The sequence below is a fragment of the Xiphophorus maculatus genome, chromosome 14 (genome assembly GCF_002775205.1).
Source record: "Xiphophorus maculatus strain JP 163 A chromosome 14, X_maculatus-5.0-male, whole genome shotgun sequence".
NCBI lineage: Eukaryota > Metazoa > Chordata > Actinopteri > Cyprinodontiformes > Poeciliidae > Xiphophorus > Xiphophorus maculatus.
Window position 1 is genome coordinate 9,322,061 of NC_036456.1, and position 15,504 is coordinate 9,337,564.

At 39.1% G+C, this 15,504-nt stretch overlaps 1 protein-coding gene across 1 annotated transcript in view; it reads right to left on the bottom strand.

Moving 5' to 3' along the window:
* LOC102217715 (calpain-1 catalytic subunit-like) overlaps window positions 1-14,887 on the bottom strand; it is a 32,316-nt gene extending 17,429 nt beyond the window's left edge. The window contains exons 1-4 of the mRNA XM_005811549.2: window positions 14,743-14,887; window positions 8,915-9,568; window positions 5,995-6,064; window positions 2,879-2,997 (exon numbers count right to left, since the gene is read on the bottom strand). Of these exons, the coding sequence (XP_005811606.1) occupies window positions 2,879-2,997; window positions 5,995-6,064; window positions 8,915-9,172 (447 nt within the window). The 5' untranslated portion in view covers window positions 9,173-9,568; window positions 14,743-14,887. The remainder of the gene's footprint in view (window positions 1-2,878; window positions 2,998-5,994; window positions 6,065-8,914; window positions 9,569-14,742) is intronic.
* Window positions 14,888-15,504: the final 617 nt, after the last annotated feature.

The following is a 15,504-nucleotide window of genomic DNA, read 5'->3' on the forward strand; positions in this document are numbered from 1 at the left end:
TTTCCACTTCTTGTTACAATTGTTCGCTACACTAACTTGTTTGTTTTTCAGTAAGGCTTGCTGAAACACCATTTCATATTTATATTTTTCACAGATCTCAGACAGGTGTTAGTGATTTTACAAACTTTTAATCAAACAACTACTGTTTGTATTAATAACTAATCTCCTACTCCAAATGGAGGAGTCTAAAAACCAGGAGAGACTGGATCAGCTTCCTTTCGTAGGAGTGACCCAAATAAACTCAGAGAAATCACTAAAACTGCAAAAACATCTATTAAAATGTATTTTTCGTCCTTAAGATTTGCTCAGAGTTCATTCGACTTCGCCCAGAGTTGTTGATTTAGAAATTATTTTTTAAATCCTATTGAGAGACTAGGTGCGTTCTGGTTTCTTATTCCCTCCTTCGTCATTTTTGTTTTGTTTATTTTGGCCATGTACTGTTGTTCATATCTGTGCTTGAGATGTTTTTTTTAGTCAAAGACCCCATAATCGCCCAGTTATGCATTAAATGTAAAAGAACTGAAACCGAGTGAAAACCTTTATTTAAAATATACCTTTCAGGGTCAATTTTTGAGGTTTATATTTCAACGATCTGATCTACGCACTGTATCCTCAGTGGTTTAATTAATCAAAGTTGCTAAAAGACTCAATTAGAGTTGCATCTTCTTCTGAGCAGGTAGAGATTAATGGAAAGATTTGCCCACCGTGTTCAATCAAATAAAAGAAAATCTGAGGTAAATGAAAATGCTCTAAAGGAGGATTAACGCTATCCTATGTTCTCCAATGAAGAAAATAGATTTTAATATCAAAGCTAAAATCTAGCCGCTGCTCTGTAGTAGTTGCTCAATAGTTTTCTTCCACTGCAGCCTTCCTGACAGTCGTACCCTCTCTGCTACGGCCACCAGAATCATCACCTCTGTGCTTGAATGGTTCCAAACGTTCTGTTGAATTCCTCTCATTCATTCATGCGGGACGTTTCTGAACAATTACCGATTTCAATCTTGCTGCAGAGGAGGAGGAGGAGGAAATCCCACCAGCACTTCAATGATCTTGGCGACACGAGAGCAGAGCAACACACACCTCTGACCATGATTCTCACAATTCATGCTGCAGCTGGTGTGAAAATATACAGTAAACCTTGAAAAGCTATGTACAGGCCTAGTTGTTGTAATACACAGAGCACACAAGACACCATTACCCTGCCACCACTAAGACAGATCTCCATAAACTCCCAAGAGATGCTTTGCACATGCTAAAATAAGTCTGGGAACTGCCATTCTAGCTTAAACTGATGGGGAGCAGACTGTGTTCCCAGGATGACCAGCTAGTCTGCTAGCATGCTAATATTGCTGTGCCAAATTATCGATGAAAAAAATAAATACATAAATCAGTCTTTACAGAAATATAATCTAAATTGCTTGGAGTTTCAGTTCTTTTAACGTTTTTAAGCCTTATTTAGACTATAAATATGGGTAAGTGAAGGCAATAATTCAAAAATGTCTGTCCAATTAAAATGGACTAAAAAAAATGTAACACAAACAGGTGAGACAGTTCTTCTGAGTCCTGTGCTATTTTGCTTGTTGAATCACGGAGAACGGACATCAGATCTCTAAGCACGGCTCTGAACAATTGAAGCTGAACACACCCACAAAGTCAAACAATCTCTAATTCGCACCAACATAAAACATTCTGGAAACTCAAAACCCCTGAGATTAAAAATCAATCCCGCCCGGTCCGACAACTCAAACGACACAGTTCCTTCACCAACTTCCTCTTTGCATGTTGTGAACTTACATCGTCCCGTTGATTAAATTACAATTTCACTCAAAGTTATTTAACTCAGAGCGTCATTCTCAGATTGTTGCCACTTATTTAGCTCAGAGAAACATAAAAAAAATGACATCACTTCCTAAAGCTTTTGGGTGTTCTCAATAACAGGAAAAGTTCACTATTCATGTAAATATACTTTAAGAGGATTGTTAGCGCTGGCAATAAGTGTGACACTGATTATTTGCAATAATTTCCTTATTTGGGATTTTCCCCTCATTTAATAAATGGATGCAAGTTAAAGGTTTGGTTTTATGTTATTGATAATCAGTGTGACATTTTGCTACTGCAACAGATGAATTCATGTCAAGGCTTTTAAGATACAGTTGCCCCAAGTGCCAGTGAGTGTAAAAAGGTGCGGCATGCTCAAGATAATCTTGCTGAAACTCAGCTCAGAAAGACAAAAACTGAAAAAAATATTTGCATTTAAGGGAGTCGCAGCTTTCTGGCTACCTTCACACTTAAATCAGGTTTGACCTATGACCTTTGGAACCGTTTTCAACAAGGCTGGATTTCTAGAAGAAGTGCTAATCCTGTTGTGAAGGAGAATATGAAACATCTTTCACAACCTCAAGATTTCCTGGAAGCCATTTTACCTGCCTGGCAAATATTTCCATGAAAAGCTTAAACCAGAGTTCCCACGCGCTCCGCTGAGCAGGGGAATCCGGTTGAGTCAGCCACCGCCTTCAAAACCGAAGAAGCTCCCATGGCTTCTGGGAATTATACTGCACGTTCTGATCACATTTAAAACCTTCAATAAAATGTGGGAGATATAAATATTATTTTATGCCTCCTGTCAGAAATGTTCCACATTTATCCTCCCTAGTATTTTAATCCCAGCAGGAGAAAAGTGTCTTAAAATAGAAAATCTGCACACACCAATATAAAACATGGAACATGGAAACAGGGAAAGCTGTTGGCGGCAAAATATTTCTGTGCTGCCCTGAAGGTACACAGGAAAAGATTGATCAAATATTAAGACAGGTCTGCGACAGACAAATGGACGGGTCGTGTACGCTCTTTCTGTAAACACAGGAAGTGGAGCCGTTACCTGAAAGTGGAAGATGCCAGCATAACCCTGCTGAAAGGTCTGTCCATGAGGAACCACCCTGTGGAGGAGGTTATCGTTCAGCGTCAGTGAGGCGATGGCCGCCAGCAGCCAGCAGTCTCCTGCAAACCGACAACAGTAAAAAATCATCAATTCACCTTCCTCCAGTGATGGATGAAGCCGATACACTTACAACTGGCTCAGTTCAACTTCACGTCTTCTAAAAGTATATTTGTGGATTGTGCTCACGTTTTGTTACAACCACAACATGTTTCTCTTTTTTGTGCTAGACTGACAAAGTAGTGCATAACCAGGAAGTAGAAGGAAAACTGCAGTCTTAAAATAAATCTTTTACAATTAAATTCTGTAAAGAGTTTTGTCCGTTTGCATTCAGCCGCCTCTGAACTGGCCTGTCACGATTACAGATTTTGATGGCCGATAAATTGTCCCAGAAGTCATTGCGATAAACGATAATATTGTTGTTGTTTTGAAACCACCTTCCAGTCATATAATGGTGAGGGCACGATAACACAAGAGCACATTCTCAAAGATCAATAAGCTTTAAATTCTAATTAACATTAAAGACATTTTAAATATACAAAATAATAGACAAAACAGCAAATAAGATGAACCATGAAGATTCTAGAAACTAAATTGTCCTTCAAAAAAAAAACATCTAATTGAGACCAAAGCATCAAACTGAAGACCAATTTTAGTAGAAAGAAAGAGGAAAAAGAAAAACGATAAAACATGCACATGGGAATTATCGAGATTATTTTAATTTATTATGCGATTCATTGATTTAATGTTTATTGTGACAGGCCTACCTTTGTATCATAAAACTGTAGATGCACCTTTAGCTGCACCTCTTCCTGCAAGTCTTTGGGCTAAATATGATTTGATCTTAACCTGTTCGTTGCATGTGGGGCTGAACCTTTCTGGCTGTGGTATCGGTGGACAACGTGTGACCATTTTTTTACAGCACCCAACAGTTTTTTTTTTCCCCAGGTTATTTATAAATTAGAGGATTTCTGAAAGCAGCTTGTTGAACTGGACGATTTAGAAGTAGCTGATTAAAAGAGGGGCAACAAAAACACACACACTTGGCTGTGTATGCACTTTGTATAATTATGCTAAAAGTACATCGATTCTAATCTGAAACATTAAGGGTGTGTGAATAATTTAGTGAGTCACTGCAGAATTACTAAAAAAAAAAAAAAACTTTCTATAAACAGTTGCGGTTCTGTGCTTCGAATTAGCACTGAAACTCAGAAGCAATAGCAAGAATCACACTGTGGCTTCAGCTACAGAAGCCACTTCTGCTCAATCGTCATGCAACAGTTTCTTTATAATTCAAGAGAAAGAAAACCCTGACTGACACTTTTCATGTCGAAACACATGGCAGCTCAAGCTTTTGTTCAGCCTCCGACATGTTGCAGAACAGCTCTTCTTTTTAAACATCAGCTATTATCTGGATTTCAAACACCTTTACACATCCGCATCACATGCCTCGACTAGCGTCTCCATTTGCTTTGCTGTAGCTAAATCTAGAACTTGATTGCATTTTTTTTTTTAAACTAAGAGCTGTTCATGTAGAAATAACAAGCTGTGCTGGTAATATTTTCCTTTTATTCAACAAAGAACCACTGACAGAAGCACAACATACCCCGGCATTGGAGAAGAAAACAGCTCTTAAAGTTTCTGTGCTTAATTATTAATGTGTTCCAAGCAGATACATTTTTGTGGTAATAATTTTGTTTCTATTTCTGTTTCTGCTGAAAGGGGCTTTAACGAAACGGCTTCATCAGGAAACGGTCGGCGTCGCTTCTCACACCGGCCTGACCTTTTTAAGACATTGGGAGGGGAACAATAACACTGAAGAAAAACTGAAATAAACATGATGATTAGATAAAGTTGAGTTGAGTGTGTCAGTTCAAAGTTAGAATGGGGAAGATCCGTTTTCTGTGACATGCTGTCTGAAGGGCAGGTGATTCAGATCACATCAGCCCAGTCAGGACCGTGGTCAGAAACATCACCTGGTGGTGTTCACAGCTATTTCATAAGCCACCGTTACAGTAAATAAACCTAAATATAAAAAGTAAGTGTCCCTCACTTTATGAAGTTTTAAATTACAAAATACAAACTATTGTGGATTTTTGTATATCGAACAAGCCAAAATTAGAACTTGAAGGAAGGACAAACAATAGAAACAGGAAGTAAGGTACAAGATAATAAAGAGGAAGGAAGGAGAGGCAAACACTAGAGGAGTTTAAAAAAAGAGCAGGGAATGACAGCAGGAAATAAAAAAGAGGAAGGGCAAAGACGAAAGGTAAAGAGGAAGGAAACTAGAAAGAGAAAGGAGAAAGTGACGCAACAGTTGAAAAAGTATAAGAATATACAGGGGAAGGAAGGAAGGATAAATAAATACAAAATATTTTTGAGAAAGTATAGCTTTCAGTAATTTCTGGTTCCGAATAAAGTGGAATCCCTGCTGAGAACTGAAGTTTTTCCATCTATGTCCTCACTAAAAGAAGAGAAAAGGAACTCCATATCTGACACATTATAGGTAAACATTGACCGACCAGGAGCTTGAAATTCTGTAAAGCAAAATTTCATGTGGGGCTGGTAAGTTTCTACGCTAAGGGATCAGATGACGCAGATTTAAAAGAAGAAAAGAACAAAAACACAACTAGTACTGGTGCAGTTAATTTAAACTCACACTGCAGATGTAGGGGGAAAACACGTAGCAGCAGATAAAAAGATAAAACAAGAAAACATAATCTTCCCAGCGATCCAGAGAGGAACAACCACACCCCCATGCCTTCAGTCACTGATGGGATTGTTGCTGCCATTAACTCTGGTTACTGTTTGTTGTCTTTCCCATAGTAGGAACTTCTGGGTCAGTGCTGACTTGTCCTCACCCTGGACTTCTGCAGCCAACTGTGTGCTTTTTATTTTTCTTTCCAATAGAAAGTACACCTGAACCAGTTGTTCAGGAGACATGAGTCTTTTTGAGGAATATATATCTGACACAGTGAGAAATAATGTAAATTTCTACGATTCTTCTCTAGGTATGTGGAATATGTGGGTGAAACAGTGGCTGTCCCACCAGGACTCACCCAGGGATCCCTGACAGATGTCTGTGCGAGTCGCTCCGTCCACAATGAACTCCGGCCGCTTGCACAACTCCTGTTGGGAACACACAAAGCAGAAATGATTTTAGTAACTCATTTTTAAAGTAAAGCAACTTGTCTTATTCTCATGACCCTGCCAGTAGCAAATCAAAGCCAAAACAGGTGGTTTCTTCATGATTACAATGTAAAAAAATAAATACATAACATAAATTTTTTTTTTTTTTTGCTGCGACAGACTGGCGACCTGTTCAGGGTGACCCGGCTTCTCACCCGGAACGTGAGCTGGAGGTAGGAACCAGCACCTCCTGACCCCACTGGGGACAAGGATGTTAGAAAATGGATGGATGGAAATTTTTATTGCCTTTTTCCAACACATAAATTCATGCAGCCTACTACATGAAAAGTAGCCTCAATTGGTACTAATGCACATCAGCTATTTCTGTGTGGCGCATAGGAACATAAACAAAGGCAAAACAATAAATGTAATAAAACATTACATTTTTAGAAATATTCCAGTAGCTGCTTTAAGTCCTTTTGAGCTTCCAACTTTAGTCTGTTGTGAAACATGCGGGATTTGGAAAATGTTTGTTTTCACCGGTGCCGTTACCGTTAACACCTTAACTTAATCTAACGTTTAAGTTAATATTACATAATGCAGATTTATTGTATGAACTATCTTGACTCAAAAGCCTCTTAAGTTCAAAGCAGAGCGTTACACAGTGTTGTGCTGCGGTCAGCCGTGAAGAGTCTCAAATGAGAGTGAAACGATGGGCAAGGAGAGTCGGAGGCAAGTTTCGCTTTAAAAACCACCGCGATGGACGTTTGGTAAAACCAAAGCAGTATGTAGCCTACTGAAGCACAACCAGTTTATAGTTAACATTTTAAATTTACATTTGAAACAGATCGACCTCTTTTAAACCTTACCGAATATAAAAACTTAGAAAGTTGAGATGTTTGATTTGAGACGATTTTTTTTAAACTTGCCGTTTTTTTCCACAGTCCAAGCTTACAAAGTCAAATATAGTGATTAATCATGATTAACTGCAATGCTACAGTGTGACTAATCTGATTAAATCTTTTAAATTGATTGACAACGCTGGTTTTTAACCCACCTAAGGATTCAAAAAAACACCACCATCACACATTAAAATAGTTTTTGGGGCGATGCGTGACGACCCTGACCCAGTTAACACGGAGTAAATATTACAGACCACATAACATATTAAGAAACACTGAAGTTTCTACATAGTTGAGATCACGATACGCCTTAGAGACGACAGCCTTGGATAGATCCATGACATATTTATGGACATAAACTCTTGGTCAGCCTACTGAAACGAAAGCTGCAGGAGGCGATAAAAGGCTGCAGTCACGAAGACGATCACGACCCTGGGGGAATCGGATCACAGTTCTTGGCTCAGTAAAACTGAAAGATTGTCACGATTCGTGGGGAGGAAAAAATGGTGACGAGCGCGCCGTCTTCAGGGCTTCTGTGATCACACTGAGCTCTCTTGAAATACTCGACTACAGTGAGTGTATTTATGAGGAGTTAATCAGAGACGGGAGGCAGGAACGGAGCAAAGGAGGAAAAAAGGAGGAGAAAATTGCTGCAGACTCACTAAACTGGAGGAAAGAACCCCCAATCACTCGGCTCTGAAAGTGTAGTTGCCTGGCAACAGATGAAAGTCATGACTGTGGGTAAAGTTTGCTTCAGGGGGTAATCAAATAATCCTGGGGAAGACTTCGCAAAACTCCTACAAACTCATTATCTGCTCTCACACAAAAAAAAATTCACATCTCTGTTTTTGTTGAGGTTGGGATTGAACATTAAGCTTTTCAAAAAAGGTGTTATTTTTCATACTGGGCAATACAGCGAGCACGGATTAAAGCAGTTATTTCCTTACATTGCTCAATAATTGCTGGATAAAAAAGTTTTTAGTTTAAGCAAAGAGTTTATGTCTTAAACCATGGCACGTCCACTGAAACTAAGAGGCGCCAGAAAAATGCAAACAGCCATTTGTTACTGAAGAAGATGTGATCAGGCAGTCGACATCATAAGCATTTAAGGTGATCACCTTATGTAATAAGCCTTCCTATTTATTCACATACATTTCTCAATGTCTTTAATTGGGCTATTATGCGATAACTGGACACAATGGCAACCTAAAACGTCTGCATGCAACTATTGACTTCAGAAGTTACCAAGTTGGTGTGTAGAATCCCCCTTTTTGCAACTTAATCTCAGTATTAATCCAGCTGAAGATCTCATAAGTCTACAGAACAGCATCAAGTAATGGGGACGGAAATAAATTTATAGACTCTTTGGAAGAAAACTGGTTAAAGGCTGCAAATGTCTACAGACTGAGGCAAGTCAACCGTCAACATTCAACCGGAACGTAATCGTTTATTAAAGCAGTATCATGCGTTAGAGAACGGGCCAGATCTAAATCCAAATGAGTATTTGAAGCAATATTTGAAAATTTATATTCATAAAGGCCTTACATTTATGTCTGAAATTGAAAGAACTGGCAGAAATTAGACATATTTCAAAAATGACTTGCAGCTCTAACAGCAGTGACAGGTGGTTCTTCAAAGTATTGACTCAAGGGGCTAAATACCAGTGGATTTGTCAGATATACATTTGATTCATTTTCATTGAATTTAATATATTTTTAAGGTTTGTGGTTGTACCGTGACAAAAAGCTGAAGGAGTGAAACTTCTTTTAGACACTGTTGAGCTCAGAGTTGACTTTTGACCACCTCAGAAAAGTAATATATCACTCAAACTTGTGTCTCCATTTCCAACATTCTTCAAATTCAGCACGAATAACACTAACCATCCCGTCCCTTAATGCATCTACAACAACACGGTAAAGATCCACCCAGAGGTTCCCCCCTTTCTTACCGAGGGCCTCATCCAGCGGACGCCGCTGGTCTTGGAGGATCTGGGGCCGAGCTCGTTGTATCCCAGAGACGATGTGGCGCAGGGGAACAGATTGTCCTCGAACAGCGTCCCGCTCTGGAGGCACTGCGCTTTGAGAAACTCATAGTCCTGACCCAGAAACTTCACCGCGTTGTCGTTCTGTCCGAGGCCGCCGTCGCGATCCCACTGATTCCTGAGCTTGGCGGCCATGCCTGTGGCAAAAATGGGGGCCTCCACCATCTTGACGGCTGACTATAACTCTTTTTTATGACGGTTGTTCAAAAATGAAAATAGGGCGATAATAAGCAACCAATTATTCAGGAGGCAGCTGTAATCTATTGCACCAACAGACTTTTATAAAAAGCACTCGGGCAGCACTTGTGTAAATGTGATGAGGCGCTGTGATCGCTTTGAGCCCAAATCATAAATTAAAAGGAAGCACAAGTTGCCATTAGGAAGCTATTAAGTATTGATGAGTGGAGGATTGAGCAACCACAAGCGGAGGATCTCTGACTGACAAAGCTTTTGATGGGAGAGGCGTGGCGTCCTCACTTCAGACCCCAGTGAACGGGAGCAGCAACAGGATGTGTGTTGACCGGGTGTCAGGTTTGTCCCTTTAGCACCAGCTGCTAAAACCTGGAATAAGAAAAATAAATGAATAAAACACACAAGAATTTCAGAAAGAATGCAGAGAAACAAGTACATGTACATCTCCTAAGGCAGCAGCTAAAACAGCTTCTCTGAAACATGCAGGGGATTTTTCTTTTTTTAAGTCAGATCAGTTTGCGTTTCAGCTAACCACTGCTTGCCTTCCAGAAGAGATAAGACACAAAAAACAAATCTGTGCTACTCCTGTGGAGCAGTGCTGAACGTGGACAAAACATCAGAAACAACTTGCATCGAGAATTAGATCAGCCGCTCTGTGGGGAGCGTCTGAAGTGTGCAAGAGGCTTAGAGATGTGCTTTGTGTGAACTGTGCATGGCACCAGAACAAGCAAAAGCTCTCAGAATCTTTAAACAAGCAGAACCATGAAGTGTCAAAAACGCTCCAGAACATTTTGACAGAACTGGAGCTGCCGAAAACACAGCGACAAAAGAAGCGGCCATTTATTTTTAACACCACGCTTGTTTGTTTTTGTAACTCTGCAGCACCACTTCCTGTTTCAACATTTACCTTGCAGGCACAGCAGCAGCTTAGCTTAAAGCAGATACCATTGGCTAATGCAAAGCTTCTTCAACTTTGTAACAGTTTCCGCTGTGAGCCACACCCATTTCAGTGACCCGCTTCAGTGACACGTTCCCGTGAGTCCAAACAGAAAGGAGAACGCTCCTCCTCTACAACTGTTGGTAGAAATAAACAACAGCTAGCATCAGTGCTACACCTATACTCATGGGAAGAAAGCAATTCTAGAGTTTTATAAATCGGGACAGGATTATTTACTTGGGGTGGGTGAAACAGACTAAAACTTTATCACCAGATTTTATAATACTTTTGTAATAATGATAAAAACTATAACTTCTTTTAAATCTTTTTAGGTAATTGCTATCATAGCCCCACAAACTCAAATGTTGCCCATAAAAAGCATGTCCATTTTATTTGGCTTCTTCAGCACACTAGTCACAGAAAGAAGAAGTGTGTTTTGCATTACTAAGATGCAGGCATTTACATTTATTTATTTATTATATTTTCAAATTTATTGATGCTCTCATAGAACAAACAGTAAAATATATATATATATATAATTTTAAACATTACAGGAAATTGTTGTGACAGTAAGTCAAAATTAATGCAGTTTTCACTATATGCTAAATGGCCATCCGTATTGTTTACTGGTCTAGAAGATATTCAGTGTCAGAAAACAAGAAAACAGCAATAAGCAGGAGGTCAACAGCACCTAGCTATCAATCTGGGAAGTTTTATAAATCTGTTTCTAAACCATTTAAAGTTAATTATTCTTCAGTGAGACGTTGCTAATAAATTTGTGACAATAAACTATGCGATGGTTAAAGAAATCACGCAAGAAAAGCAAGAATTATACCTCTGACTTTACATATCTTCTGTAGCGAGTTAAAGCTCAAGTGTAGCTTGTTTGGAAGGGTAACCATGAGAATGAATATACTTTATGGAAAGTATTCAGGAGGATTTTTTTCAAAGTTGCGTCTGACTTAGCAATAAGACTCTGCCCTTTGGTGAAATGAGGTCAAAGTAGATGCGCTTGGTCATAATACACAGCACTGTGTTTGTCAAAGGACAAAACACCTCATACTTGACGTCTGTCAAGCCTGATAATTTTGGCTTGTTTTGTAGCCAAAAGACTGAACCATTCAAGTGGTAAATATCAAGTGGGCTAACATAGTTGAGTCATGCTGCAGAATTAGTGCTCACAAGCATAACAGCAACTATGCAGCAGTGTGACTGATAAATACAAGGAAGTTTTATAATTAAGGGGAAAACATCTGCCTTGGCTGAAAGGCAGTAATGGGGAGCGGAGCATCAAAAGAGTGTCTGCAAACTTTACTAGAGTGAAAAAAACGCCGTCATAAAAAACAGCCCCAAAATTCCTCCATGATGACTTCAAGAGACGTGAAGTTTGTTCTTCTTAAAGGTAAACCTACAAGCTCTCGACTCCCAGTGTGCTGTAGACACTTCGTGCTGGATTTAAAATATCTGAAGAATTTAGTAAACACCAGAATACTTCAGAAATATCTGGTGTTTATTTTAGTAAACACCAGAATACGACCTATTGGTGTTATGTGAACGTAAGCAATGGCATTTCTAAACGCAACAACAAGGAAAAGAAAAATCTGGCATCGGTTTTTACTTTTAGTAAACATCGGCTCTGGGATTTTTTCATCCCGACTGGTGCTGCTACAAGCCATCCGGTCGTTTCATTCCTGTCCCTACAGTAAACGGCACTGGCAGGTATGCTGTTCATTTTATGTGTGTCATCCATAAATAATTTAAGAGCGCATAAGGCTATAGGACGGCACTTACAGCGCTCGGGTGATAACACACCAACACTTAGCAGAATAAGCACTCTTTACAGCGGACGCAGCAGACCGTGAGCCCAGGAGGAAGGATCTTTCTTAGGACAACATATTCTCTGCAAATACAACTTAAAGGCAAGATGGAAAAGTTTACAGTCATCAATCTACCAAGCAAATCAGGACGATTCACAAAAACAAACCTCCATTTTAAATACTCCCGGTCTAAAACGTAGAAAAACAAGACGACATAAAGAGTTCCCTATACACTCAAACATTCTAAATATTTTATTGTAACCCGCCTTGAGAAACTAAATTAATCATAAAAGTCATAATCATAAATGTCACCCCAGCAGCGCAGAGATGTGAAAACACAACAGAGCTGAAAATTGAGGCTGTTCTTCAGCAGCAGCAGCAGCTAGTAGATTCAGGGTGTTTAATATGCAGAAGATATGTCAGTGCTGCTGTCTGAACAGAGAAGAAGTCGTCTGTGTGATCGTTTTAAAGCCTGACAGTAACAATAATGAAAAAATAAATAAAAAATCAGGAACAAATCGGAATATTATAATATAAAGGACCAGACTAGGACATGCAGAGGATTTTATGTCCGCTGCATGTTATCAACATGACCTCTGCCCAGCATAAGTTAAATATGGATATCATGAATATTTTATTTCCTCTCCCATGAAAGCTACAGTGTCACACCTCACTGCGCGTGGCGTGATTTATGGGAAGTGACAACATGATAGTGACATATTAACGCATGAATGCAACTAGAGTCAAACAAAGCTGAGTGGAAACGAGAATCCCCCTGAAGGAAACCAAATTGTTTGTGGTTCTACTGGGAAATAAACAAAGGACTTTCAGTTAGTGGGCCTAGTTAGTCAAAAAACAAGGACGTGCTGCACTCCAAACAGCACAAAGGTCCAACCATGATTTCAGTAGCAATCTTAGTAAAACATAGGGAATATTGAAGAGATTCAGACAAATTTTGAGTGACTTTTGGCACATCTTCCCTAAAGGAAGATTTATCCTCACCTTAAAGAGGCAGCATTACGTGTAGTCCAGGCACATTGCGTCATGTTATAGAAATCTAGGAACAATTGCTGTAAAAATTATATATATATATATATATATATATATCAAACATAACTTAATAGAAATTTTAATTCTCAATTTAACGCCTTGAAATTGGCCTCCGTCTCTTTAGGAAACTCCTGCTCCTTTTTTTCCCCCCAATATTGAAAAAAAAAAGTCAGTATCGGGATCCATAAAGGCAAATCTATCCAGTCTAATTCTATGCTTCGTTCTCTGAACAACGACATGCTTTAGTATTTAATTTGCATTATATTTGGCACTCCTAATTGCACTGTTTGAACCATTTGAAAAGGGTTTGTTACAGTTTATCTTCACATGTTGGACCAAAGTAGTCAACCAATTGCTCTCATCAGTTTCTTCATTATTTATTTAATGACCGAACAAATTAAAGTTGTGTTGTGTTTTTTACATGTTTGACCAAGCTCGTGAAGCTCATCGGTGTATTAAAGTGTGCTGCACTGGCGCAGAGTTAGCAAATAAATTTGCAATTCGGTACATTTATTCCCACGTTTAAAAGCAGAAACACTCCAAGTCAATTCAGTGATGTTTTTTGTTGTTGTATCGGATCGGTATCGGTCGATACTAAACCTCAGATATCTGCATCGGTATCGGAAATGTAAAAAAGTGAATCAGCGCGTCCTTATAAAATAGTAACATTTTGGAGATTAACATTGTAATATGTCACTTTTATTTTAAAAAATGTCACCATGTTGTGACAGTACGATAAACTACTCTGCCTTCCCCCGGTGCCATCTGCAGTCTGAAGCCAGTTAAGAGTAATTAGAGGAGGCTGTATTTCTACATACCGTGATACAGATAGTTTTGTGGAGGAACTATTGTGTGAGGAGCAGCTTAAAGTCCTTCAAGGCCAACCGCAGTCATCAAAATACAGCATGACACTACTTTCCTGCTGATGCATGTCAGAGTCCAACAGGCATCCTCCTCCTTCCCACCGCAAAGCCAGGGGCAGCATGCACATAAACACTGTATGAATGTGACGAGGGGTCTGAGCAATGAATGAGCTCTCTGACCGCCCGCGGGGTATTTCTGCATGCAGAGCTCATATTCCAAACACTGCTTACAGTGAACTGATACATCTATGAAATGCTTTGGAGAAAATAGACCTGCAGAGAAACCAGACACTCAGAGTATCCAGAAAGATTGTTATCTTTATCTAATCGGAAGATAAGAGTGGGCGAACTGGTCTCGCAAAGTACAAAAAAAAAAAAAAAAAAAAAAAAAACTTCCTACTGCTCGCTTGCAGCTGCTTTAAAGCCGGTTTTGTTATTTGTTTAACTTTTTTTTTTTTAAGCAAACATATGGCTCACATAGATAAGTAAGGGCCCCGGAAGAGGACATGTCCAAAAGTTCTAATCAAACTCTAAAATAATCCTGTTTGTTTCAGTGTCATCAAAATAAACATCCGTGGCTCATTTGAGGTGCGCAAGAAAACAAGTCATGACATAGAAGGAAACAACCCCGGAAATATGTTCGGACTATTTTTTATTTATTTATTTATTTTGCTCGTAAAGTTTTTAATTAAAAAGAAAATTGGAAACAAATGTTGCTCTTGCAGCAGAAGACAGTTTTGAAGTTTTCAAATTCGTTCCATAAACTTCAACATCTTCCTGTAAAGAAAGTTCGGGCAAAAAGCAGCCCGTTAATCGTCGCACCTCAATAAAATGCAACTGCAGCGCCCAGATTCAGAACATTCGTGCTAAGCTTACCTCTCTGCCCGTTTCCTTAAAGTACAGTAGTTAGCTTTCAGTTGGCCACTCGACGCTTTCTGTTCCTGTCCATGTTTTGCGTGGCTTACGCCGCTTTCTTAAATATCTGTACCCCTGCGTTTTTAGCAACGCCCTGCAGCCTCTCCCATGCCCCGGAGCGGCCCCCTCTGCACTGCGCCTGCGCACTGCACGCTCATAAAACAGCTCAGAGGAATTCACTTTCATAAAGCCAGATAGATAAACAGCCTCTTTGTTCTGGTCCACTTCTTCCTTCTGCTTGTTTTATCGAAAGTAAGGCCAGTCGACTGTATGAAGAGATAAAACACTGCAGAAATAAATCCATTTTGATATTTGTAAACAACCCAATGTGCGTCTATTTTTTTCTACTTTTTTTTTCTTCCAATTTTATTATTAGCTGCTTTTCTGTTGTTTTCTGGTATCTACCACCCAAATAGGTAGCCTACAATAAGCCTAAGTAAAAGCAAATGGATAATAATAATAATAATAATAATAATAATAATAATAATAATAATAATAATAATAATAATAATAATAATGAAAATGTATCTGGATATGAGATTTTCAGCAACAAATATTCCAGGTATAAAACAAGTCATATGTATCTGAAAAGCATCTTATTACCTCTATTAAGCGCAGGAGGAAATCTATAATGCCCAACTTCTCAGACTGCATAGCATCACATATTCCTTGAGCTTTAGAATGGAAACCTGATAGCGTTTGCTTACAAATCTGAAGCTAAAA